At 55.6% G+C, this 27,226-nt stretch overlaps 1 protein-coding gene across 5 annotated transcripts in view; it reads left to right on the forward strand.

The window, feature by feature from the left end:
* Nucleotides 1-691: 691 nt before the first annotated feature.
* The window catches only part of ADORA1 (adenosine A1 receptor), a 35,186-nt gene continuing 8,651 nt past the window's right edge, over nt 692-27,226 (forward strand). The window contains exons 1-5 of one of the 5 annotated variants that reach the window (XM_019806171.2): nt 692-936; nt 1,483-1,693; nt 3,957-4,077; nt 4,391-4,597; nt 4,906-5,338. In XM_019806171.2, coding sequence (XP_019661730.1) covers nt 4,998-5,338 — 341 coding nt within the window. In that variant the 5' untranslated portion in view covers nt 692-936; nt 1,483-1,693; nt 3,957-4,077; nt 4,391-4,597; nt 4,906-4,997. Of the gene's footprint in view, nt 937-1,482; nt 1,694-3,600; nt 4,078-4,390; nt 4,598-4,905; nt 5,339-27,226 lie in introns of those variants that run through there. The other 4 variants (XM_002925434.4, XM_019806172.2, XM_019806173.2 and 1 more) reach the window with 4 other exon arrangements.

Consider the following 27,226-nt stretch of genomic DNA (forward strand, 5'->3'; position numbering starts at 1 on the left):
CACCTGATGGGAGCTCTTTCTGGAAACTATGGGGGAGACTTCGGTTTTCTTATCTCTCTATCCCCAGTGCTCAGCTCACTGTCTGATACGAAAAAAGGGGTGCAACAAATGTTTGTTGAATAGGATAAAAGAATGAATGAATGAACAAAGGAGCAATGAGGCTGAGAAGGAATGACAGTGACATCCTCCTTCAGGAACAGTTCCATGCTGTCTGGAGGAACTTGGACTAACTAGCCCCGACCGATCCCATGCCTCCCCCGCCCTCACAAGCACGCAGGCTCACAGGGGAATGCGCAGGCCACGTGGAAACTCCTTCCCCAGCGTCTCCCCCACAGGAGCCTCTGACCTGGGAGAGGGGAGAAGGGATGAGGACTCAGAGAGACCTAGATTCCAAATCTGAAGAGGGAGGCAACTCGGAGGAAGTCACTGCAGGGGCTTGGAGGTGGGCTCCCGGGCGGGGGGGGAGGGGGAGGCCAGGGGCTTCCCAGCCATCCAGAAATCCTTCCCCTCCAACCTGCCCGCCCTGGCGCAGCCCTCCTCCGCTTTCTCCTTGTACACATACTGCCCAGAACAATGCTGAAAAACACCACAGAGACCAAAATAACCTCCTCCCTGCTGGAAAGGGAAAGAGACAAATCTTAAAACCTCATTCACTCCCCCAGGCCTCTCTGGGGGCCTCGCTGGCCTCGCTACCCCACCCCTGCTGGTATCCTGAGAATGGGTGTCCAGGAATGGCTTCCCTCCTTGGACAGACCCTTCCCTGTCTAGTTTGGAGAATTCTACGAAGGAGGGCATGTAAGGTGGCCCCTCAGGGGGGCTACACTTCAGCCCTCCCTCTTCTCCCTACAGCCCTGCCCTCAGCACAGAGACTGCAGCGGTGAGGGGCCTGGAGAAGCCCAGGATGGGGCTCCGGAAGGAAAAAAATGGAACAAAGAGGTAAAGGGGCCAGGGGGTGAAGGGTAGGCCCTGGGAGTATTTAGACTCACTGTGATATTATCTTGTCCCTTGAGCCACAAAAAGATTTTCACTGGGTTCCTGTAAGGGCCCCCAAGTCTGGTACCTGTGGGATTTAGACGACTGGCTGCACAGAGCAAATTCGAGAATTTTGCATTCCCCTACTCTTTCCACTGCAGACACCACTCCAGCTGCCTGGTGCTGCCTACTTGTCTTGTGGATAAAATATCTATTCCAGCCACTCTCATAAGTCAGCGCATTAAGCCCTCGCAGCTATGCAGAAGGTGGTATTCCCATGCCCATTTTATGGGTGAAGAAGCCAAGACTCAGCTGTTCAAGGCAGGGGAAAGCATGGAGGGTCATGTGTTTGCAGAGCAGGAGTGGCCCCCGGTCTGGGGAGGGTCATCTAGTCAGGGGGTCCTGGACATACTTGGAAAGCCAGAGAGTTTTTGGCTCAATGTAAATCCTGGGTATCTTGTTTCACCTGTTCTGCCTACGCCTTCCCACATTGTCTTTTTCCCACTACAGACCTCTGATGTCCCCCTTCTCCGGCCACAAAACTCTCTTCCTCTCAGTCCTGGAATCTGCCCTAGATGGAGTAGTCAGGACTCACACGCTTTCTAGGTAGAAAGGCCCAGCACCCATGGTCTCCATCTTGGCCATGTCTCTCCCCTTGGAATGAACTTACCAGCTGTTGGAGCAGGAGAGGACGAAAGATGTCAATTGCCTGAGTTGACCGGTGGGTAAACAGAAGCCAAGGGAGGAAACGTGATTTGCCCGGACCACCCATTCAGTGAGTGGCAGAGTAAGGCCTAGAAGTTAGCCTTCAGCTCTTCAACTCTTAATCAAGTGCTCTTTTCATGGCACCAAATGGCTCTGCTGCCCAGGAGCACTGTGTTTACCACGGACACCCCCACTCCCTCCTGCCCAGAAGGCTCTGAGGAGATAGTGTGTTTTTTTTCCAGAACAGCTCTCTGGGATGGACCCTGACTGGGCCAGCTCTGTTCTTGAACAGGCCAGTGTAATCCCCCAGGAGGCCTGGCCCTGGGAACAGACAGAGGTTGAGGGAGAAAGGGAGGGAGAGAGAGAGGAAAGAAGGGAAGAGGGTTTTGGTTCATTTTACCCAGAACTGAAGAAAAACAAATCATCTACAGGCACCCCGCAAACGTGCCCACTGCACGTCAACCACCCACAGTAAGAAGAATTGGGGGAGGGCTCAGGTGCCCTCCAGAGCTGAAGATGCTGGAAGGTTAGATAGGGTGATGCAATCACTAACCCCCCCCCTCCTGCCCCCAGCCCCAGCTAGACCTGCCTGGGTCTTCCTGGGGTTTTTCTATCAGCTACATGAGTGAAAATCAGGGGGCTGAGTGAAAATCAAAAGAAAGCCTTGATCCCAAAAGAACCTGGGCCAAGGCAAGGGTTCAAGACAGGGGAATAGGTGCACAGGTCGGCGTGTTCACGTGCTGTGGGGACAAAGCAGAATGTCGGGATGCCATTGAGAGTGTTGAGGAAGTCTGCAGGGGAAGTGGAGGGAAAGGAGGGGGAAAGGAGAGTGGGCACATCCTAGCTTCTCCAGCTGGGCTCCAGGGAAGGACTGCAATTTGCTGTCTGAGGCACAGATTCCTTGCTCCCCAGAAGGCAGAAATGGAAGTGATCTTTCCCCAAGCCGGATTTCTTCCTCCTCCCCCAGAAGATTCAACCTGTCCTTACCCCCTCCTCCCAGCGGCTCAGCTTCCTGCCCCAGCCCATCCCCACTGGGGCTTTAGCACAGAACCCCCTCCCCAGAAGCTGTATGCTTACCCTCCTCTGGGCAGAACTTTTTTCTACCTATCTGGAGATCCAACAAGGGGGCAGTGCCCGCAGGAGCCGGGGTGTGGCCCGGTGGGCCTGATCTTTGCCTGACAGCCTGACTCTCTTTGCCCTCCCAGGCCCACTTCTAACATCCACGAACAAGGCTTTCTCAGATCAGGGTCTCTGCAAGGCATGGGGTTCTGGGTGAGAGTCTGCCCCCAGGAGGTCCTGGGTGAGTACCAGTGGGCCACCTAAACTGTAACTGCAGCAGGAGGCAGCCGCGAGGGATCAGGATGGGGCACAGCGTGGAGAGCACTGTGTCAGGAGTCAAGAGTCTGGTTTCTGACTCTGGGCCCCTTAGGATTTGCCATGTGATCTTGTGGAAGTCCCTCCTTCCCCAGGTCTGCTTCTTCATCTATAACCTGAGGGGATTGCACTGGATACTTTTTGGCTTAGGTGCCATGCTATGAAGAGGGAGGGGGAGGAAAGAAAAGGGGCACAAGAGGGGATGACAGTGGCCGAGATAATCTTAGGAAGGTAGATCACTTCTCTGAGTCCCAGTGCCCTCATTTGTAAAATGGACATTGCTAATAGACGAACAAGCAGTTCTGAAAGATAGAGAAGAAATGAATATAATGACTCAGGATAGTCTGCAAAGTAATGTGCTCTGGAAGGATGTTAGTTCCTGGGAATATGCAGGGGCTGGTTTCATGAGAGAGCAGGGTTTCAGCAGTGAGAGGTGGCAGCGTGTGCTGGGGCTTCTAGCTGACTGTTGGGGGCAGGGGTTCGGGTGGGGGGCACCCTGGAGCCCTGCAGGTGAGAGGCCATGCCTCTCATGCAGGTGAGAGGGTGCAGAGGTGGCCCGAAGCCAGACCGGGGCTCCCTCCCGGCATCACGCACTGAGAAGGGAGCCAGTGAACACAGGGAGGCTGCCCGTCTGTCCACTCCTGACGCTGGATTCACACACCAGACCCTGCGAAAAGCTCACGTTTTCCCAGCTTTTCTCACCCAGAGTCACTTCCTTTGTTTAGAGGAGGGGGTGGGGGAGGAGACGGAGGGCGAGGAGGGAGGGGCCCGCTGGTGCTGCCGCCGCCCCCGCCCCCTCCCGGTGTGCGGAGCCGGGTTGTCACTCAGCTCTCGAGCCGGGGGCGACGGAGGCGCCGGCGCCCGCGTCGAGTCCCAGCCAGCGACCGTCGCCCTGGACCCGACAGGCTGGCCCTGGCTCATCCAGCCATCCCCGGAGCGGGCTGCTGCTGAAGGCGTCGAGCTGGGAGGGCGCTGGGACACAACCGTTCAGGTGGCTAGGAGCTCTGCCAGCTCTGGTGACCTTGGGTAAGTCTATGCCTCGGTTCGCCCCCGGGGCTCCCCAGTGGGGATGCAGGAGAGGGCTGAGAGGGGAGGCCAGAATGCCCCTTGGGGCAGGAGCGGGCGAGAGTCCCTGGCCTGGGAGGGTCCCTGGAGCGGGATCAGGGAGCTGTGAGAGGCGGGCGCCAGCAGTGCCCGGGGTGGGTGGTGCCGGGCACGTGTGCGCTCCGGCCGGGCAAAGGGGAGCCGGCGCCCCGATCTGCGGCTGGGCTCCGTCCCCCAGCCCCACGCCTGCCAGCCCAGTCCCAGGTGCGACACCGGGGCGCTACCTCTTTAAAAGCGCCCGGGGCCGAGCCTCCGCTGCACCATGTGATTGCTTGAAAGGCCGGGCTGGGAGAGCTGCGGCGGGAGCCGGTGGACGATGAGCCGCTGCGCGGTGCCTGGAGCCCAGCCCTGCCCGGCGCGGCCCCGCAGCTCTGCGCGCCGCCAGGTGCCAAGAACTTTGGGCACCTCCTCCGGGACCCCCTGGTGGCCAGCGGGCAGGATGGTGAGCTCCCTGCAGCCTCTTCTGTGGGATGGGTGGGCAGAGCCAGGCACAGGGACCCCTGTGGGGTGTGTGCGTGCCCAGGGAGCTGCCTCACACCTGATAAAAAAGCCAGTGGAGGAGTGAGCACTGCTATTTTAAGTTGTTGAATGGAACCTCTAGGATTGATAAGGGGAGGGGACAAAGATTAGGCAGAGAAAGGGCCAGGGTTCTCCACCAGCCTGGGCAGGCACTAGGTGTGCCAAGTGGGGTACTGCTCCAAAAGGCAGCCAGAGTGTCTGAGCTGCCCGGGCTCCCCCTGCCCCTCCCAGGCATGCTTCCCCACCCCAGGCTTCCGTGACCACAGGTACCTGCCTCCTGACCCTTGGTGCCCGTCCGCTGATGTGCCTGGCCTGTGCCTGCCATGCCGCCCTCCATCTCGGCCTTCCAGGCCGCCTACATTGGCATCGAGGTGCTCATCGCCCTGGTCTCTGTGCCCGGGAATGTGCTGGTGATCTGGGCGGTGAAAGTGAACCAGGCACTGCGGGATGCCACCTTCTGCTTCATCGTCTCGCTGGCGGTGGCTGATGTGGCGGTGGGCGCTCTGGTCATCCCACTAGCCATCCTCATCAACATTGGGCCACGGACCTACTTCCACACCTGCCTCATGGTCGCCTGCCCTGTCCTCATCCTCACCCAGAGTTCCATTCTGGCCCTGCTGGCAATCGCCGTGGACCGCTACCTCCGCGTCAAGATCCCCCTCCGGTGAGTCCAGAGCCGCTGAAGGTACCCGCTGCGCCCCACCCTGCGCCCCATGCTGGGTGGCTCCAGGGCCATCTAGAGAGGACGAAAGGTAGAGCAGAAGACCCCACGGAAGCCAGATAGTCCCTGGGCCATTGTGCGCCAGCCCTCACTCTGCCTTCCTGTCCCCTCTACAGTGCCAGGCTGAGCTGCAGTGGAAGCAGTGGGGGGCTAGGTAGTTGGAGGAATGGGAACCTGGCAGTGCCCAGGACCCCAGAGCCGAAGCTGCTGCTGTTCCCCTAACGTGCCCGGGGAAGCCGAGGCTGCCCGTCCAGCCTGGGGGGGGGTTGGAGGGGGGCCACAAACACGGTCACAGTGAGTGATGGGTGGGAATAAACTGAGCTCCACCCAACCAGGGATGGGGAAGGGGCCAAGCAGATGGCTAGAGTGGGGTGTCCGGAGGGTGGCCTACCAGGGGCAGGAGAGCTGCTTCTCCAGCCAGCCCCGGGCAGGCTTCCCGAACACACTCTTCAGCTCTCCTGTTTTCTGGTGTGGGCGGCAGCCAGCTCCACCCTCCAGCACTGTCCAGTTGAACCCAAGCGTCTGATTACCTCTGCCCAACTTCCACTTACGGGATCTCTGTTGCAGGCAGGAGGGGGGAGAGATGCAGGTGCCCGCCCTTACAGTCCCTGTTCTGTTGCTAAGCTGTGTGTGGCTTTGTCACGCACCACAGGGGAGCTGATGCTGGGCCCAGGCAGCGCCAGGGTGGGTGGCCTGACAGTGGCGGTCCTCAGGCGGGTGTCCAGTCCACGCTGGGGCCTGCCAGGCCATAATCTCGTCACCAGGCACTGCCTGGGCCACCGAGTGCCAGTGAATGCCCGGGCGCGCTGCCAGTCTGTGCTGGTCCTGCTGGGACACTTGTGAGGCATGCTGGCCCCTTCTTTGAGTCTGGTCACCACCAGTAGATTCCCTTCCTACCGGGAGATCTGGCCATCTCTGGCACCTGCCATTCCCAGAGTAGTTTCCATATCTAGGACACGGGGCCTCTGGCCTCACTTGGCAGCTTGCCCGGGCAGGCCCAGGCGCCCACGTCTCTCCCGTGTGTGTTACATTTGTGCACATTTACCTTCTCGAAGCTTTTCTTCATGCACCACTGTTCTCCTGTCCTCTCTGTGATCCTCTAAGGGCGGTGGAGTAGGAACTGGTAAAGGAGAAACTTCGGAAAGACCCACAGGGTCTCCCGAAGCTGGTTGGGAGCACAGCCTGGATTTCCCACCTTCCTTCCTGACTCTCCCTGCCCGGGCGCCGACATGCCAGTCTCCGACATGCCCTGTGTACCTCCCTCACGACCTTGTTTCCCAGGGGAGGTGGGTGAAGACTGCAGCTCAGGGGACAGGGGGAGGCAGAGAAGGGAGCCCTGAAGTCCCCTGCAGGCCCCGCTGTGGAGGGGCCTCCTGCTGCCATTGGTCCCAGGTCGTGGCTGGGCCGTGCAGAGAAAGCCGGTCTCAGCGCATTAGAGCGGCCTGGGCCTCTGAGCCGGACCATTATAACAAGGTGTTGCCACATTAGGAAACTCACTCAGATATGCAGATGTAGGAGGGCCGCTCGAGAAACTGTCTGCTGAGCGGGTGCCAAGGTGAACCGAAGGCCCGATCCCGATGTGACAGAGGTCACAGGCCTGCAGAATGTGCCCTGCTCGCCCTGTGGGGGCACACTCGGTCTTCCAGGGGGTGGCTGTGGTTGCTTCTTGCTCCGGCCTCTGGGAGCTGGGGGTCTTGGGGAGCTGTCTTCTGAGGGCCAAGGCAGGGGGGTGCCTAGAGGTGGAGAATACAGGTCTGGGTTCGAATCTTAGCTATAAGTTCCTAGCTGTGTGACCTTGGGAAAGCCCCTTCTTCACCTTGTGAAGCTTCAATTTCCTCATGTATAAAAGGGGACATGAATAATAGTGCCTTCTTCCAGTGCCTGGGTGGCTCAGTTGTTGAAGCATCTGCCTTCGTCTCAGGTCATGATTCTGGGGTCCTGGGATCGAGTCCCACATCAGGCTCCCTGCTCGGCGGGAAGCCTCTTTCTCCCTCTCTCCCGCTTGTGCTTGCTCATTAATAAATAAAATCTTTTAAAAAATGAATAAGTATCATTTAAAAAAATAACAGTACCTTCTTCCTAAAATGACTGGAAGAATATAATAAACTATCTATAAAACACTTAGTACCATATAATGCACTTAGTGTTACCTGCAAGCCGTAAGCGGTATGTTCATGTGTGTAGTTTTATTGACATTATTAACATATGCCTCAAAGTGGGTGTGAATAAGCAAGCCCTGGCGCCCCACCCCACGCACACTCGTGCTCTTCTCCAGCAGCACATAGGCTCCCCCCATCCATGCATGCACGTGCGCGCACACACCGCATTTCCAGGCAGGTTTCAAAATACTGTTAAGTTCTATTTGTGCATGTTTCTTCCTCCTTGGTGGATTGTCAGTGTGTTCAGGGCAGTGACCTGAGCAGCAATTGCCTGTGGTCCCTTTCTGCAAGTTCTCCAGAATGCCTGGCTCCGTGTTTGGCACAAGGCAGACACTTAGTAAATGTCAGTTGAATTGGATGAGTTTTCAGAGCCTACAGGGTTGAGCCTCCGTCAGGCCTTCCAGATGTCTAACCTCTAACCTTCTTCCTGGGAACTAGACCTCCCCTGCATTCTCCTTCAGGGATCTGACCACAGCTGCCCCAACAGCTCAGGCCGTTCCTTTGGAACCACACCCCGGCAGTGCCTGGGAGTGTCCTGTCCTGTGGATAGGAGTCTTCTCAGGGGGAGAAAGGCGGCTGGGGTCTAGCTCCTAAAGCCAGGATCCTTGAGGCTGGGCTGACGGGCTGGGCCACTCCAGGCCCTGGCCCCTGGGTCCCCCTGCGGGAGGAACAGCATGGTCCTCCCTGGGCAGTCAGAATCAGCAGGCTGCTGGGCCTGGGAGAGCATCTCTCAGCCAGAGGTTCTCCACCCCCACCCCCCGCACTTGGCTTGCTGCCCTGACAAGCCAGGGAGAGACAGATGCTGTGGACACTGGGGAGGACTACTGACCGAGCGGTGGTGGGGCATCTGTGGGGTGGCCCGGTGATAGCAGTGAGCTTGGGCCCCTCACCAAGCAAAGCATGGTTTGGTCAGCCAACCACAAATTTTATTTCATTCCATTTGGCAAAAAGCCAAAGGAGAAAAAAGCTTCACATCACATAGTATGATCCAGTTACAAAAAAGAAAAAAAGAAAGAAAGAAAGAAAGAAAGAAAGAAAGAAAGAAAGAAAGAAAGAAAGAAAGCTTGAATTATTGATTTGTCAATAACCTGTGGTCATTTACATGTGTTTTGTATCTTATTTGCATAGCACCCGCTGGCCTGCTAATCAGACCCTATTCCCCTGAGCTCCTACTTCTAGGGAATCTCCAGCATTCTTCCACCGCCCCTCCCCTGAGTTTCTTTGGTGGGACTCTGTGGCCTACTCCAGGGGGCTGGTTAGGGGGTGGGGTGCCCTGAGCAAGGGCTACCTGTGGCCAGAGAGGTTGGGGTGGCGTGAAGGGGTGTTGGGTGTCTGGGAGTCAGAAAACCTTGAGTTTGAGCCTTGCTCCGTTTCTACCTAACTGTGCGTCCTTGGCTAAACTATTCAACCTCTCTGAGCCCCAACCCCCACCTCATCTGTTTGGTAAAGGGACTAGATCTGAGGCCTCCGAGCTTCCTTTCGGCGCTATGTGGTTCTTCCTTATCATGACTCCTGCTGATGCGGTGTTGAGACCCTGGGAAGGTTGTGTTGGGTTGTGTTTTCTAGCTCTTAGTGGTTCTGAGCCAGGCACAATGTTACGTGTTGTTGTTGTTGTTTACATGCTTCATTGCATTTAGGGTTCCTAGCCTCTCACTAGTAGACGGCATTGCTATCCCCATTCTATTGACGCTTCTGTAGAAAGACTGAAGTCTGAGGGCCAGGGCGGTTCAGTGATTTGCCCAGACAAACATCTTGTCAGGAGCAGAGACAGGATTTGAATCCGGGCCTGTCTAGCAGATGTCTGTAACCAGGGAGAACATATGTATCTTGAATCAGCCCCACGAAGCTGTGGGATTTATGAAGGAGTTTCCTCAAGGCTGTCAGTGGGGTGATTTTTCTCCTCTGATCTTTGCCAATGGCTTCTGCGCTCTGCACGGCCGTGCTGGGCGCCTCCCTCTCAGACCTCCTCACCTTCACTCCAGTGGGCAGGGGAGCTGCTGGCAGGCCGGCTTCTGTCCACAGCTGGAGGCCGGCCCAACTGGGCTGCTGACCCGGGGGAGCCCAGCAGAAAGCGTTGGAGGCCAGCATGCCGGGGCAGCGGAGAAATCTGGTAGATTAGGACATGTTTGCTGTTAGAAATCAAGTGAGCCTTTCCCACCCGGTGAGCCTGGGTCTTTTTTGATACCCCAAGTGTCTCCCGTGCTTGTACCCCGGCAGGAGACCAGCCGTGGCCCCAGGGCCCCAGAACAATTGTTCTCTATGGTGCCGTCTGCCTTCAGGGGTGGTAGGCTGTCTCCAGCTCCCCTACTGGGGGTGGGGGGGGTGAGTCACAGGCCTCGACTGGCTGGGGGGAGAGGAGCCCTGCAGCTTGACTTCCTCACACTTGCAGAAGGGGAACAGCAGGGACCCAGGGCTCCAGCTCAAGGTCACTCCGTCTCTAGCCCTTTCCTCCTCCCAATTCTGATTCTCCATCCCCAGCCTCTGATGGAGAAGGCTCGGGCAGGAGGAGCCCTTGACAATGGGCCCTCCTCAAGGAACAGAACAGAGCAGGCAGCCTCCCCAGGATAAGTCAGCAAATCAGTGGTGGGCTTTGAGGGAGAAAGTGAAGAGAGCCTGTCCCTTTGAGATGAAAAGGGAAATGTCTTTGTTTGAATGAGGGCTGACCTTCAGGTGCTAAAGAGCCTGCCGAGTGCAGGGGGGACGTGGATTTTAGTGGAGGCAAATCTGGACGAGTTTCAAGGATGAAAGAAAGCTTCCCCCAGCTGGCATTGGAACTCCTTCCAGGAGGCCTCTAAGGGCTTTAGGAACAAGTTGCCCAGGTGTTAGTGCTGCTTGGAAGCAGGGGAATGGCCACGATGCCGTCTAGAGAACCCCTCCACCAAGGCTCATGGGGTGGACCCTTAGAGGCCGTGCCCTGACATTTGATATTCATTTCTGAGCACGAAGGCAATCCATGCGCACGGTGAAAATGTTGAGAAATATGGGGAAGAATACAGATGATAAAGTCACCAGTAATTCCACCACCTACAGATAACTAGTGTTAACATTTTGGTGTTCCAGAAAATTTCTCCACATGTATCTATATATAGCTGTATCTCTATATATCTGTATCTTTCTCTATAGAGAGAAATATAAATATAATTTTTACATGGTAGAGAGCATGTGTGGCTCTATATCCCACTTTATTTACTTACTGTATTATAAGTATTTCCCTATGTCAATAAGAATGATTTTGTAAGAATTTTATGAGGGTAAAATATTGGATTGTCTTTTTGTTCATCCTTTAGGTCTCAGCTAACACAGCCCCTCCTCCGGGAGGACATCTCTGACCCCCTCTCACCTGGACAGGGCCAGGCTCCTCTGTTAGGGACTCAGGCTGTATCCACTTCTTCCCAGTTCCTTATGGTCTAGGTGGTTTTTCTGAGCCGGCGACACAGCAGGAGGGCCAGGACCCCATCTGTGTTCGTATCCCCTGTGCCCGGCCCAGAGTAGGCATGCTGGACACATTTTTTGAATAAATGAATTTCATGTCTTACTTCTTCCTTCTTACATTTTTAGCTGTTTGGATTGTGACTGATTTTGTATAATTACGATTAACGCTACAATGGTACCCACAATTCACCTTGTTTGTGCGGTCAGGGCCAAGCCCAGAGCCCTGGCTGTGCCTTCCGGTGCAGAGCACAGCTTCCAACTACCAGGATTTTTAAATGAAGTTAAATATTTTTCCTCTCTCTTTACTCCACTTCTCCCCACTCCTCCTGCCCAAGTTCATGGACACTGCTGATCCCCAGAGGTACGTCTGGTAACCCTCTGCCCATTTGCCCTTCTGGGCTAGACAGGGCGGGACTGGCTGGCCCGGCCTCCTTCTCATTACCTAGTCTCTAGTCCCTGAGGCCTGGACATCCTGTTTCTTTGCCTCTTGGTGAGGAGAGCAGCTCCCCGGGGAGAGGCTTGGAGCATGGCTCTTTCTAGTTGTCCGCATTTGGCAGGGTGGGCACAGAGCAGAGAGGAAGGAGGACGGAGGGCTCCTTGGGCTGTGTGAATGACCTCTTCATCTTCAGTCTCTTTAACTCAAGCCCAGAGGAGGCTGCCAGCTGCTGTAGGGCAAAGAAGAGGCTGGTGGGTCATGGTGGGATGGGAGAGGAAGAGGGGGCAGGTGGGTGGGTGGGCCTTGGCATTCCTGCCCCCTTGGAAATACCGGCTTGGGGGTGGGCAGGGAGGTGGAAGCAGTGGCAAGGGCCTTCCCTGACCCTGAAGAAGAGGAGATGAGGAAAGTTCTCCTGCATTGCTCCTCACCCTGGGAGTTTTATCCCTGGCAGGAGTGGAAGTATAAGGTCAAGGAGATGGTGGCTTCCACACAGCTATGTCATAAACTGACTTGGAGCCCCTGTCATGTCCCAGGCACTGTGCAGGCCTTGCACCTGTGGATACAAAGATGAGTGGGCTGGTCTGGTCTCTCCCTCCATCTGGAGGCTCTCAGCCACTGTTGAAATTGTGGATTCCTGCAGACCAAGGTGGTTGAGGACAAACCCCCAACCTGCCTGGGGTGGGAGTGGGGGTGTCAGGAGACTGGTGCCTGACACCTTGCAGTGCCTGGGGGGCGCAGCTGGACCCTACTCCACCCCCACCCTCTGCAGCCCCGGTCACGCGGGAGAGGCCCTTCGGGACTATCTCCCTGCCACCTGCCTCCAGAACTTCTCTGTCCTGGGGGAGTGGGGAAACTGGTTACCCTTTCTTGTTCTCATACAGAGCCCTGATATAGATAGATCTGTTCATTCATTCATTCACTCATTCATTCATTCAACAAACATTTACCTTATGCCTCCTCTGTGCCAGGCATTGTTACAGATACTCAGATACTCAGGATACGTGCGTTAACAAAACAAAGATTCCCCTAGAGTCTGCATTCTAGTGGGATGGAGGACAGATGCTAAGTATTAACCACAATATCTGATATGCAGAGTGTTAGAAGGTAGACCGAGCCAATGGGAAAAGGAAAAGAGCAGGCTAAATGGGATTGGGGTTGCCAGGGTGGGGGTGGGGAGAAAGGGTTGCAGTTTTTGTTTTGTTTTGTTTTAAGATTTTATTTATTTATTTGAGAGAGAGAGAGAGAGAGCATGAACAGCGTGTGGGGGGGGAGGAGAGGGAGAAGGAGCGGGGGTGGGGGGCAGGGAGAGGGAGAAGCAGGCTCCCCACTGAGCAGGGAGCCTGACACAGGCTCCATCCCAGGACCCTGAGATGTGACCTGAGACCCAGAGATCATGACCTGAGCCGAAGGCAGACGCTTAGCCTTAGCCGACTGAGCCCCCCAGGCACCCCGTAAAGGGTTGTAGTTTTAAATGGGGTGGCCATGGAGGCTCCCTTGAGAAGGTGCCTTTTGAGCAAAACTTTAGAGGGGAGGGACAAAGCTGGGCAGATATTAGGAGAACATTTCACGTGGAGGAAATGCTTAGAGCAAAGGTCCTAGGCAAGGAAGGTACCTGAAGGGTTGGTTTGGGGGGACTGGCAAGGAGGTCTGTGCCGCTGGGGTAGAGTGATAAAGGAAGAGAGAGGCCGAAGATACGACTGGAAAGGTCATGACCTACTGACTCGGAGGCTGCTGGAAGGACTTTGGCTTTTATTCTGAGGGAAATGGGAGCCATTGCAGGGTTTAGAGCAAAGAAGCCACATGATCTGACTTAGGTTTTAAAGGCTCACTCTGCTGCTATTGAGAAGGCACCGGAGGGGGAAGCAGGGGTCTGGGTAGTTCTGCAGTAGAGGTGGCCTGAGACAGAATGGCGCTGAGCTGGTGGTGAGAAGTGGTGAATTCGGGATGAGCATTTTCAAAGTTTACTTTTTATTGAGGTAAAATGTGTATATAGTGAAATGCTTAAGTCTTAAGCATGTAGCTTAATGAATTTTTGCATGTAGCTGTCTGTGTCTATGTGACCACCACCCCGATCAGTATTTGCAACTTCTCAGCACTCCAGATGGTTCCCTTTTGTCCCTCCTATACCCTCTGAAAGGTCATCACCATTCTGACCTTCATCCCCATAGACTGATTTTGCCTGTTCTTGAATTTCTATAAAGGGAATCAAGTAGTATGTTCTCTTTTGTGTCTGGCTTCTGAAGCTTAAAATGATGTCTGAGATTCATCCCTGTTATTGAGTGAAACAGTAGGATTTTTTTGTTTGCTTGTTCGATGGCTTGTGGTTCTTTTTTTTTTCTCATTGCTTGAATTCCATTGTATGAATGTACGATGATTTGTTAAAATTCTGGATGTATTTTGAAGAGCCAAGGAATTTGCTTATGGATTGGATGTGGGATGTGAGAGAAGGAAGAGTCAAGCATGACCAGACTTTCAGTCCTCAGCAACTGGCAGGGTGGAGTTGGCATTATAAGGCGGGAGAGGCTGCCGGGCGGTCCGGGTTTTGTGTGCAACGGAGTTCAGATTTGGACACATTGAGTTTGGGGTATCTGTCAAGTAGCTCTGGAATGTTGAGTGGGCGGGTGGATGGCTGTGCAAGGATGGAGTGCAGGAGAGAGATGTGGGCTGGGGATATAAACACGAGAGCCATTGCATGCCAATGGTGTATACATCCCCAGGCAGCCCTGATGAGATCTTCAGAACGAAAGTACAGACAGAGAAGAGACGAGGCCTGAGGCCTGAGCACTGAGAGGTCGGAGGGAAGAGAAGACGTGGATGTAGGAGGAAAACCGGAGCGAGTGTGGCGCCCGGGTAGCGGAGCTGGGAAAGTATGTCAAGGAGAAGCGAGGGATTGGCTGTTGAGGGTGGCTGGCCATGGATCCAGTGAGACGAGGACTGAGAATTACCACTGGGTTTAGCAAAAGCAGTGTCAGTGGAGTGGTGGGAGCAGAAAGCTTGGCTAGAGAAAGCTCCAGAGAGAAGAGGAAGGAATTGAAGGCAGTTGACGTAGATTACTCTTTTGAAGAATTTTGTTACGAAGGGAACAAAGCAATGGGGCAGAAGCCATCAGGAGACGCAGGAACAAGGCATTTTGTTTTGTGTTGTTTTCTGAGATTGGAGGGACGTTAGTACGTTTGGGTACCGATGACTAACCATCCAGCAGAGAGTGCAAAGCTGACGTTGGAGCCAAGGAGAGAATTTCGGGGGTGGTGGCTTTGGTTCAGCAGGGTCGGGACCCACGCAGACGGGCTGGCTCAGAGGCAAAGGAGGTCGTCATCAGGCAGGAAGTCGGAGTGTGTGGTACAGATGCAGGGAGGTGAAGCTCTCTTCTGATTGTTTCAGCTTTCTCTCGGAAGTGGGAAGCAAGGTCATCGGCTGGGAGGGAGGATGCGGGAGGAGGCGGTCGGGAGAGTAGCAAGTGTGAAATAATTCTCTGGAAGTGGGGGAGGGACTAGACTCGGGAAGAGGAGTATAACTGGGGGCAGCATGAAGGGCCCACCTGAAGTTCACGGTGCTGAATCTAAAGGGAGACCCCGGCGACGGGGTTGTGTGCTTATCGCCAGCCGTGTTCAGCGGCACTGATGCAGGCATGGGAGAAGGGGGAGAGTTCATCCCTGCATTCACCCAGAAGGGCCAGATTCTGGGCCAGGCGCTAGGTGTCTCATCACGGTCATGGAGTGGGCCCTGGTCCCTGGGGCTTAGGAACTGGTGGAGGGAGAGGGCCAGCCTACAGATAAGCGAGAAGGTGGCTACAATCATAACTGGAGGAGAATTCAAGGAAGGAAGCCATCCTGCTCGTCTCTGTGGCTGGCTCTGGCTTCTCCAAACCCTGAGTCAGTGTCCAAGGAGATCTACAGGTGCCCGAGGACTTAGGTAGGGTCTTGTAGGCCTTATGGTTCACGGTTAAGGGTTTGAATTTTATTCTAAGTGTGCTATGAAGCCTCTGAGTGCTTTAAGCAGGGAATGACATAATCTAAATTACATTTTGAAAAGGTCAGGATTTGTCAATGAAATATTAGCAAATCAATCTAGTGATAGATAAAAAGGTTAATACATTACAACCAAATAGGGTTTATTGCATGCATTTAAGGCTGGTTTAACATTGAAAAAACTCAATCAGTGTATTCAGCACATTAACATAAAAAGGTCACCCTGCCTGTTGTGTGGAGGATGGGTGGATGGAGCAAGAGAAGTCTGTAGGAGGTCATGGCTACCGGAGTGGGTGGGGGCGGGCAGGGAGCCCAGGAGGCAGTGGAGATGGAGGGAACCGCGAAGAGTTAGGGTGTGTTAGATTAGAGCCAACTGGCAATGGGCTGGGTGTGCAAAGAGGGAGAAGGGGTCAAGTGTGACTGCCACGTTTATGGTTGAAGCCATTGGGTAGATGGTGGTGCCGATTCTGGAGAGAGGGTGGGGAAGGAAGAAACTGGAGGGAGATTTGGACCCAAGTGGAGGCGATATGCTAGTGGGTTCTCTGGTGGTCTTCTCTCTCTTGCTAGTACACTCCAGCTTCTATCCCTTCGTGGGGTCCGGCAGGTGGGCCCTTTCTTCCCCCACACAGCCTTGAGGAAGGGGCCACTCAAATATCCAGCAAGCTTCCTGGGTGCCTCCTGTCACTTCATCTACTGTCCTCCCACTTCTTAGGAGGCCGTTGGCTTTCTTAGGCTGGAACCACAGTCAATAAGGACGTGTGGCTTTGGGCTCCCTAAAGCTTCCAGAAGGAGATAGCAGAGTTGGGGTTCTTCCTTCCTGCCAGGCTCCATTCAGAACGAGACACAGTGGCTTCTGGGATAGCTAAGGCCCCGGAGTCTCTGTCCATCCTCAGTGTCCCTCAGGTGACACTGTCCCCAGACTCTCTGTGTGCCTCAGAGCCCCCGTTCCCACCCGTATTGCTGCCACTCACCAGGCCTGGCACTGTGGGTTGTGCTGATCCCCTGTGTGGTAGCTGTCCCTCCCCCACCCTACAACAGGGTCCCCCCAGGACCATGGTGGGGCCTTGAGCAGTGCAGTTTCCGCTAAAGCAGCGGAGAGACGGTCAGTCACAAAGCAGCGAGCCAGTATCCGATCTGGCCCCGCCCTGATGGGCAGAGCAGGTGGGGCGGGGGAGCCCCATCCAGGTCTCTGGTGCCCGGGGCTGCTCGGAGAAGCCCTGTCTCTTCTTCCACGAAGAAGCGTCTCCTTTTGCCTCGTGCAGCAGAGAATGCCTTGCAGGGCAGTTGGCAGGGTTGGCCTGGGCACCGAAGGCTGGACCTCGCGGTGGGCAGCATGCAGTCTGATCTCAGAAGCCACTGGTTTCTGATTCTCCCCTCTCCACCCTGAGGAGGGGACCAGACTACAGCATGGCAAGAGCTGCTTCTCAGGGCTTTTGTTTGCCTATCCCAATAGAACCAGGAGCTCTGACGCACACCCACCCAGCTGGAACGGGAACTCACCAGGCAATGATTCTCTCGCGGGCACAAGAGGGGAAGGTCTGTTTGCAAAAAAGTCCCCCTACCCCAGATATTTTTAATGATCCCCTTTTCAGGGAGGCATCTCTCTTGCCCTGCTTTACGGAAATACATCAGCGGAATGAAGGGTAAGAGCAGTCTCCCCAGGCCGACGGTTCCGGCACTTAAAGCTCTGCCACTTTGGAGCGCTTACTTAACCTTTCTGAGCTTCCGTTTCCTCTTCTGCCAAAGAGGCTTCTTAATACTTCCTTCCAAGGGCTGTCAGGAGGCCTAGAGATGAGCTGCGTTAAGGGACTGGCACATGTAGGTACTCAGTGAGTGGGGGCTCTTGTCCAGTAATCCTAACTCCTTTTTCGTTTACTGCTCCGTGTTACGTGACCGCTGGGGTCCCACGGGGCTCGGGTCCATGGCAAATGGGTTGTGTGCCCCGTGAGGGCAGGGTGTGGTTCTCTCCATCTCTCTGGCTCGTTGTATCCCAGTACCTAACACGCGCCCGGCGGTCGCCTGCTAGGTGACCGAGTCAGTGTCTGTCCGGGGAAGGAATGAGAACGTGCTCGCATGGAGGAAAGAGGCCTCAGGGGGCAGATGGAGGGGCCGGCTTGGGAAGAAGTCAGTCTGATCTTCCGTATTCATCCACAGAGGCAGGTACCGGAGCGTGAAGGGTTATTTCATTAAAACATTCCCAAGAGATTGGAGGGCGGGGGGCCAGGGTGCAGAGGCGTAAAAGGTCTCACCAGAGCTTCCCTGGCAAGTTGCAGGGAGAGTCCTGGTCTCTGGACCCCAGCTTGTGTCCCTCTGGTCCCCATGCTCCTGTTTCTATGAAGGGAGGGTGTGAGCAGCCCCTCCCGAGCCCTCCTTGTCCTCCCGAGGGGCTGGCATCTGAGGGAGCTGAAGCAAGAGATCCCCTGGGGGGCCGGCGGCTCCGTAACTGCTCTCCGGGGGGGAAACATTCAGTGTGTTTGTGGACTCACAGTGCTCAGCGGACACCTCCAAGGTGGCTCGTGTTCTGCAGAGTAAACACAACCCCCACTCCCTGTGTCCTGGGCTCCGAGGGCTGCCTTGATGATAAGGGCTGGGGAGAGACACAGACACCATTCAGAGTGGCTGTGTCAGGCCCCAGGGGCTGACGGTCTGGGAGTGAGCAGCGAGCCAGCAAGGGGTGTGAAGGCGCGACGCCTCTGCCACCACCACCTGTAATGATGACAGGAGGCCACTGTGGCTTCGGGCTCTCAGTGGGGTGTGTGTGTGCATTCACGCGTGCATACCTGGGTGTGTGCTTGTGTGGGAGTGTGTGTGTGTGTGTGGAGGTGTTATAGCTTTTTATTTTTATCTTTACAAATAAAAAATAATACCCTGGGGTTCCAGACCTTTCATTTGACCCTGCTTGCTCCCCCCTGACCCCCATCCCAGCTCTCACTCTCTGAGGCCCAGACAAGAGTCCCAGCCCCGCTAGTCTCTTTCCTGTTTGTGGCCCGCCCCCAACCTCCAGTTCTCAAGCCCCATCCCCCACCATTAATCCTCCTTGACATAAGAACACAGTTTATGGGTTTAAGTCAACAAGTGTTTTCTGACAACACAGGTCTTGTCCTCAAGGGCACAGACACACATTCTGGTAGTGAGACACAGTTTACCAGCTGCCACGCAGCAAGAGGCCTGAGCAGGCCTGCCCTGCACCCAGGCACTCAAAGCCAAGGTCACTCCCCCAGCCAGGATGCTCAGCCCCAAACCTCCTTGTTCCTGTGCTCAAAACTCACTTTCCCTGCCTCCAAGCCAGTCACTTCTTACCCTGTGTGTCCTTGGTATGGAGAAGAAGATAAAAGAAGGGGATTTAACATGTAAGACCACATCTTAACCACAAACACACACAAACACACACGCACCCCCAAGAAAGCTATTTTCTTCTCTTCTCTTGTCTAATTCCTACTAATTCTTTAATACTCAGCTCAGATAAGACCTCCTCCAGGAAGCCTTCCTTGATCTGCCTTCATGTTCCCATATTCTCTTCTTCAAGGGCTTTAAACACAGCCCTTGTCAAATTGCATGGAGGTAATCTCCCTCATTTGCCTGTGAGCAGTTTGTGTGTGTGTGTGTGTTTTGGGGGGCGGGTCCAAGCCTATTCATCTGTCTCCATAGTGCCCAGCGTGCTTTCCACCCATTTTTGATATCTGATGTCTGGCCCAATGAATTAATGAATGAATGGTAATAGTAGCAAGTGATCCTTGAGCACCTAATATGTGGTAAGCCCTGCGCTAAATACTTTATATGGACTCTATTTATTTATTTAGAGTGCAAGTGGGAGGGAGGTGCAGAGGGAGAGGGAGTGGACTCTCTTATTTAAATCCATGCATAATTTTAGGGGCTCTAACAGTGTTTGACATTAGTTGTATAATATAGCCCTAATGTCCACAGTTTCTGAAAAGCTGAGGCCCAGCGAGGTTGAACAGCGTGCTATCGGGCACATAGCTGCTAAGTGTAACAAGAGTTGCTGAATGAACATCTGAATGGATGAATGAAAAGATCTGTATTTGAGCCTTGACTCCAACATTTATTCTGGGTGATTTGGGGTAAATCACTTCCCTCTTTGGTTCTCAGTTTTCCCATCTATAAAATGGGCCTAATTCCAATCCTTACCACAAAGAGTTATCTGTGAGGCAGTGTTCTTGGAATTCGAGGGGAGAATGGCTTCATTGTTCGGGGATACGGTGGCACTGGGATGTATGTCGGGGGAGGAAGGTGTTACCATGATCCCCATCCCCAGCCCAAGTCTGCTCTCTGGTCTGTAGTTCCAAGTGCTGCCCGAGGCTGGCCTGATAGCCTGGCACGGAGGTTGCAGAAGGAGCTGATGTTTTCTGCAGGGCTGCAGGTGCGCGAGGGGAGCAGAAACCCAGGAGCCAGACGGAGCTGCCACGAGAAGGCGGGGAGGGTCAGGAAGTGGGTGCTGCCGCACGCCTGGCACACGAGCCACTTTTGCCTTTGGAGCTGATGTTTAAAGAGAAAGCGTCTTCCCTCTCGGATGTCAGGCCATGCTGCCTGCCACCTGCTGCTCCCGGCTCCAGCGTGCTCCCCGGGCAGGGGCGTGCGGGTAGAGCAGAGGCTGCACACCGCCAAGCTCCCTGTGGCCACACCAGGCGGGGAGGCGTGCCTTGAGGTTGGCGGGGAAGGAACCAGCAACGACTTGAATGTGCAGGCTGGTGCTGGGCCTTCACCCCACGGGAGAGGGTGTCTCCTCCCACTGCTGGAGTCACTTGGGCGAGGAAGGGCCTTTTCCGGACCCCACTCTTCCTGTCGGAACGTGGCCCGCACCTGAGCTCAGTCTGCAGGCAAGACTTGAAGAAGAAAAATGTTCCAGCGAAACACCTGTGAGGAGAATCAAGGACAGGAAGGCTTCTCCCAAACCAGGGGAGGCTGGGGGAGACGTGATTTCCCCATCCGGCCAGTGCAGAGGGAGACTGGGGGCTGGGAACCAGGAGGCCAGATCTCAGGGCCCGGTCTGTCACCGGGACAAGCCGCCTCCCCTCACCCCACGGGACCTGCATCTCCAGTGGCAGAGAGGACTCACGGCCCCCACCTGCTTCCCCACCAGGCTGGCCACCCTGGTCTCCCAGTCTGGCTGCTGCTGCTTGTGTATTCTGACCTTAGCCAAACTCTCTCAGCCTCAATTGCTTTGAACCAAAATGGAAGTAATAGTACCTCCCGCGTGAGCTTGTCCATTGTTAGACATGAAAAGGAACACGTAATCCCAACATCTCCCTGCAGGATCATGGGGCTCGTTCTTCCCCTTTCCTGCTGTTAGGTGGGAGGGAGGATGATGGATGGTTGATGGGGTGTGTGTGTGCGTGTGTGTGTGTGTGTGTCTTCCGTCTCTGGTGCGGTGGGGGTGGACAGCTGACACCTTTACGTGCATGCCAAGGCCTGACGTTTGCGAGCTGGGTCTTGGGGAAGTGGCCGTGTGGCAGGGCTGGGAGGCGCACGAAGCCCTACACGCAGGTAAGGGTGTGTCCCATCCCTGTTCTGGGTCCAGCGCCTTGGGCACCTCCCTTCCTGTTCCAGGCTCCTCCCCAAGCCCAGGGCGAGACGGTCCCCAAGAAGGGGACATGCAGGCTGGTGGGGGCAAGGGGATAGTGCCTGCGTGTCGAGCATCTCCTCAGTGGCTGGAGCCCCGCTGGGAGCCTTCTTTGGCCGCATATTTAATTTTCTGTAGTTTGCAAGGCCGAGATCAGCATCATTTTACACATAAAGAAATAGGGGACCAGGGAGGTAAAGTCACTTGAAAATGGTTACCCAGCTCATAAATAACCAAACTTAGAATGGAACTTGGTGCCCGCCAGGTACCAAAGCGGATGCCATTGATGAGATAGCCCACTCCCGCTGCCGCCGTCCTCAGGGATTTCCAGGCTGGGCACCGCAGCCCCGACCGTCCTCAGGGAGCTTCTAGGCCGAGATGCACACACAACACAAGATTCTGCAGAGCAAGATAAGTCAGCACAGGCTGAGCTAAGATGGCTGCGGCTTCCGGGGCAGAGACTGCCAGTGGGCACGGGCCTGGCCTGCCGCCTGGTTTCCTCTAGGCCCTGCCTGCTTTCTCGCAAGCCCCAGGGCTTTTGTGCGCTCATTTGCACAACTGCTTCAATCACAAGGGCAGGGAAGCTAAATCCGGAGGTGTCGCCAGCATCACGGCAGCAGAAGTGATCCCATGGAGGTGAGAGTGGTGGAGATGGGCTAGAGAGGCAGCCATGGGATGGCTTCTCTGCCATCCACAGCTAGAGTGCATCCTGTGAAGGGCACTGGGCCAGGGTCAGAGGAGCCTGAGTTCAGTGTCAGCTCAGACACTAAGCTGCCAAGTGGTGGCCTTGGGCACTCACTGAACCTTCCTGGGCCTCAGTTTTCCAATCTGCAAAATGGCAACAATCCTCTCTTTGTGTACCCGGCAAGCTGATGTTTGCAACAAGTCGGATCGTGGCTGGGAAGCACTTTGCGAGCGGTGCTGGGCTGTGTCTTTATCAGGTTGCCGAGATGGGGAGCTTCTCTCCCCTCCTTTTTCTCCAGTGCTGGCCCCTGGTCTTTGCTCTCTCTGCGTGGTGAAGGTAGCCATTCATGAAGAGAAACAGGTCACACAAGTGGATTTCGATGGACCTGGCGGGGATCTGTGTTCCTCTTTCCTCTAGGATCGAAGACAATGCCTTTCCTTTTTCTGGGCTCCTCACTCGGCCTCCTCCCCAAACAAGGGCGAGGACGGTTACTTCTGTGCCAGATATCGTATTGAGTGCCATTGGATCCTGCCCGTCACGCATATTCTAGTCTGAGAAGCTCAGACAGTATGGGACACTGAGGACTGAAAGACGCTGGTCCCTGTCCTCTCTTCCCTCCCAGTCTTCTGGGAACACCAATGTGTGAAACACAAAACATTACCTTTGGAGGCAGCCCACCTGAGTTGCCATTCCAGTGCCAGCTGCTGGCTCTGGGACCTTGGGCAGATCACTCCGTCTCCTGGGATGACTGAGGAGAGACGGAAGGAGAGACTGTGGGCAGAACTCTGTGCCAGATGGCCACAGGGAGCACAGTGGGGGCTGGGCTGGGCAGATCTCAGCTCCATTTTACAGATGCGGAAATTTGGATTCTGCAGCGGTCATGCAATTTGCTAATGCAGCAGGTTTGAATCTGGTTCGAAGCCAGGCCCTCTAATGCCCCCGTCAAGTGCCTGCTAGTGCTGTGTCGCCAGGAGCTCCTGGCTCCCTGGCCAACTGGTGTGATAAGGGCAGAGACGTGAGGACCAGTGTGGAGGGCGGGGGAGGGAGAGGTGTGGGTGGTCAGGCCTCTGCAAGATTTCGATGTTGGGGGCCCTGAAGGAGGACCTTCCAAATGGCCCAGATGGTCGGCACTGGTATCAGGGAAACCACTTCGGCGGCCCCAGCCCCACCTCCCTCACCCCCGGGCTGCGGTGCGTGTCCGGCCTGATTCTTGCCTGGCTGAGTCCCCAGGGCCCAGTACCGCCAGCTCTCTGTTTTCTTTTTCCAGCTCTGAGCACGGCACTTTGAAGTTTTCGTGAATGGTAGATGGAAAAAAAAGGCTTTGATTTAATAAGCTTCCCCCTCCCCCCCCCACATCATGATGTGAGATTCCCCCATCCAGGGTCGTGGCGCACGTGAGTGATTTATAGGGCTTTGCAGAAGTGGGAGTGACGGAAAATGAGTGTATTGATCGGCCCTCCGAGAGACTGCCTCGCCAGACCCCTGCACTGGGACGCGGCCAGCGGTTCAGGCTGCTCTGATCTCCCGGTGCAGATGGCAGGGGTGCAGGCCAGCTCCCTGCAGAGCGAGAGAACAGGCTGTTCCCCACCTCCACCCAGGGCTGGCAGCGAGGAGAAGGGCTGCTCTTGCAGCAGGAGGAAGTGTGGTTAGACTCTTGCTGGAACTACCTCATTGAGCGGCTTAAACGCGCCAGGGCTGGGTGACGGAGGCGGGACCTGAGGACCCTGTAGGCCCTGTGGCAGGTGGCTGCTCTGTGGTACCATGCCGGAGCCTCTGGCCGACCTCTGACCCTCCCTCTGCCTTTAGCCACATTTAAAGTGATTATGGATACGATCAGATTAGTATCTACCATGTTAGTAACTGTTCTGTAGTCATTGGGTTTGTTCCTTATTCCTTCCTCCTGCCCCCTCTTTTTCTGCCTTCTCTGGTTTTCACTGAGCGTCTTATATGAATCTATTTTCCTTCCCCAAGTATTATTGGGGGGCTACTGTGTGCCAAGTACGTGGCAGCTGCTAGGAATATAACATTGAACCACACCTGAGTCCTGCTCTCGGGATACTTGCAGTCTTATGCTGGAGAGGAAAACAAAGAGTTCAGCTTATTGTCCCACGTGGGGAGGAGGAGGGCATCAGCCTCCAACCGGGACCCAGGAGATCCAACATCCTATCTCCTGCCCCCTGCTGTCCTGGGAAGGGGAATCTAGGCCCTCCTTGCAACCCCCCCCCAGGGTGAGCCTTCCACTGCATCGGGCCCCCACTGTCTCCCAGCTCCTTTCTGTGTCTAGGGCAGAATAAAGGGGGCAACCAGAGCCAATACAGGGGGGCCAGAGGGGCGCAGGACCAGGGCTCCCATGTACTGGTGTCTGGGTGGCTGCTGACCCCGAAGGACTGAGCCTGGGCTGGGCTGGGCCTGGCCTGGGACTTGGCCATGTGGGGCTGGGTGAATATGCATGCATGCAGTGAGACTGGAGGCAAATAAAACAGCAGGAGACACCGGGGAGCAACTGCTGGAAAGTGCCAGAATTCTCCCTGCTGTTATTGTTAGTGGGTTGGGGCTCCAAACTCCACTGACCTGGGTGTCGGTGGGGAGAAAGACCAGGACCTGGGAGAATATGCAGCTGCTTCCAGGTCCGAAGAGCTGAGTGCCGCCTTGGGCTGTGAGGCAGCAGAAGGGACTGAAGTTAGACCCAGGAAGGACTTTCTGATAGACAAGTAGACACTCTGAAGTGGAGGCCTGATGGTGGGAGTGGACTCTTTGGGAAGATTTCCAAGGTGGAGAACTCCCCATGTCCTCTCTGTCCTCCTACATCCTGCCATCTGTCACATCTTTTTCAGAGGAGAGAATATAACTTTAGGAAGCCCCAAAGGCCCAGGCAGCAGAAACAGAGAAAGAACCCACGCCCTGTGAGAACAATTGCCTCCCCAGGGTGAGCATCCCTGTCTCCTAGGCCGGGGAGGGTCCGGAAGGGGCACTGCCTGTGACTCCGTGACTCCAGGCTCGGCACCTGCGCAGAAGGCCTGCCTCCTGGGTCCCAGCCGGGCTACTGCCTTTGGGCTGCTCTGGAGTCTGCATGGGGTCTCCCTGCTAGGGGTTACATTATGGTCCCTTGATGGAAATAGGCTTTCACGCAGATGCTGAGTATCTTGTGGTTTCGGACAGGCCAGGAGATACCCAGAAGGAAGGAAGGAGAAAGGGCATGGGCTCCTCCCGAGTCAGGCCTGTCCCTGTCTCCAGCCTCCACACTGGCCACTTCCCCCAAGAGAGCTTCGCTGGCCCCAGCCAGGGAGTGCACCTTCTCCAGGGCCCTGTGTGGGGTGTAGCGCTGGGCTGAGTGAGCTCCCACACCCTACCCCTTCCCCGCCTCGGATGGATCAGGAACACATGCTAATTCTGTACCAAGGTTGGGTTGGGTGGGAGAGCTGGCTATAGAATAGAAACTAAAGCCTTGTGACCAGTCTTCCAAAGTGAAACAAGTCACTTTTTTTTTTTTAATCTGTGCCCTGCAACCTGTGTTGTATCTCTTTTGGAGCTGACTGTATTTTCCAGCAGAATCAGGGATGTCCTCCGTGTGGCGAGGTGATAAGGCTGGGCACCAGCTGCTATTACGTACCCAGGGCCCGGGCGAGTTAGCGCACCAGCCCCACGGTCACAGTGAGCCTGCCAAGCACGTCTTCGCAAGCCCTTGTGCTAAGGACAGAACTGAGGCTCGAGGGGTGGTGACTTGCTCAAGGCCACGAACTGTTAACCCCCAGAGCTGCAGTCTGAAGGCCGATGGGATCCACAGCACACTTCAGCCAGCAGTCGGTCCCTTACTCACGCATTCCACCGCCATCTACTTCTTTCTCTTTCCATCCTAGATTCCTGCCCGTCTTCCTTGCTGTGGGGCACGGAGCTGGAGTGTGAAACCTTAGGGGAGGGGCTCCCCTCTGGGGACTGGTGGGTGCCTCACAACCACAGCCCCGGGGCCCCTCGTCCCCAAACTCGGAGAGGAGTTTTGTCCTCAGCACCCCCCCTTTCTGTGAGTGCCATGCTCAGCTCATCCCTAGAGGATGGTCATTCCAGAAGAGGGGAACACGACCTGCAGAGCTTGGGAGACATCTGGTTTAGTCCCACATCATCTCGATGAGGACACGGATGCCCCAAAGGGGAGGGGTCTCCCCCAGACCAGTACCTGGGTCTCCTGACCCACATCGCCTTGGAGGAGAGCCCTCTCCCTCTTTGAGGGGTCCTGATGTTCCTGCGGTGCAGGTAGGCACCCCTCAACGGGCAGCACGGGCCCCTCTGTGCTCTTGGATCCCAGGAGGTGTGCATTCCCAGGACCCTCCTGCCCTCACCCTGCCGACGGGCCAGCCAGACTGGAGGATCCTTGGCCGCCTCTTGTCAGAGGCCACTGTCTGCAGAGACCATGGGGGCCTGTGGGAATGATCCAATTGGCTCCCTTTCCCCAGAGGCAGGTCTTTCCACCTCGCTGGAAAAGGAATTTGGCCCCTTTCCCGCCGTGGTCATCACGGTGAGGTCTCACTGGGCCAGCCACTCACAGGTCATTACATCTGCACGCAGACAGGAAGGGTTTTTCTGTCCCACCCACCCGATGACTCAGAAAGTCACCCACGGCAGGTGGGCCCATTTGGCCTTGGCCTTTTTGCCATCCTGGCCTTACCTGAGAGCCAGAGAGAATCAAGTCTCAGGACAGGAAATGGCCAGCAAGGCTGAGGTCTGGGCCCACCTTCCCCAGTTTCCCGATCAGGTCCTCCTTCTTAAGGACCACCCTGCCACTGGGATGTGGGGTTCCACCTGGCCTTGGGAGTCAGAGAGCTGCTTCCCATTGTGTGTGTGTGTGTGGGGGGCTGCCTCTCAAAATCCCTGAGGGCATTGTTTCAGATGCCGTCCCTGGGTCTCCGTCATCTCTATGGGGACCTGCTTCACCCTGGACGGTGTGGGGGACAGGACTGGGGATGGCAGGCAGATATAGTTGGAAACTGTGCCTCCCCCAAATCTGAGAACCCGCTCCCCACACACCACCCCCAGAAGCCTCCTTTGGAGCTCTGAGCCAATCCAAAGCCCTCCTCGTAAGGATGAGAGAACGCAGCCAGAGAGCAGAAAGCTCTGTTGCAAGGCACGCGGGCCTGTGGCCGAGCGGGCATTGCCGGGCATCGTGCAGCCTGTGAGTGTGGGGGTCGCGCCGGGACCTTTGTCCCTGTGTACTTCAGCCTGGGCTGCTCTTTCCTCGGACTGGCTGCTCCCTTTGGGCAGGCGCTGTACCCCTCTGGCGGACAGAACGTTCCCGAGGAAAGGAGCTAGGTTTTTTCTGCTCACTGCCAGCTGCAAGGAAGAGGCTCTGCGTCTGAAGCAGGGAGAGGGTAGGCGCGGTTGTTGGTCCCGGAGTCACATATGGGCCCTCAGTTGTCTTCCCACCAGGCTGTGGAGCTCTCTGTCCCCAGCCAGTGAGCAGGAGCTGTTTCCATTTACACTAATAACTGAATCAATTTATCCAGCTCTTCTCTTTCAAGGAGCTCGCTCTGCCCCGCCTCTCTGTAGCCTTCAGGCTGGCCCTGGAGGTGTGAGACAGATTT

This window comes from Ailuropoda melanoleuca, chromosome 8 (genome assembly GCF_002007445.2).
Source record: "Ailuropoda melanoleuca isolate Jingjing chromosome 8, ASM200744v2, whole genome shotgun sequence".
Classification (NCBI taxonomy): domain Eukaryota; kingdom Metazoa; phylum Chordata; class Mammalia; order Carnivora; family Ursidae; genus Ailuropoda; species Ailuropoda melanoleuca.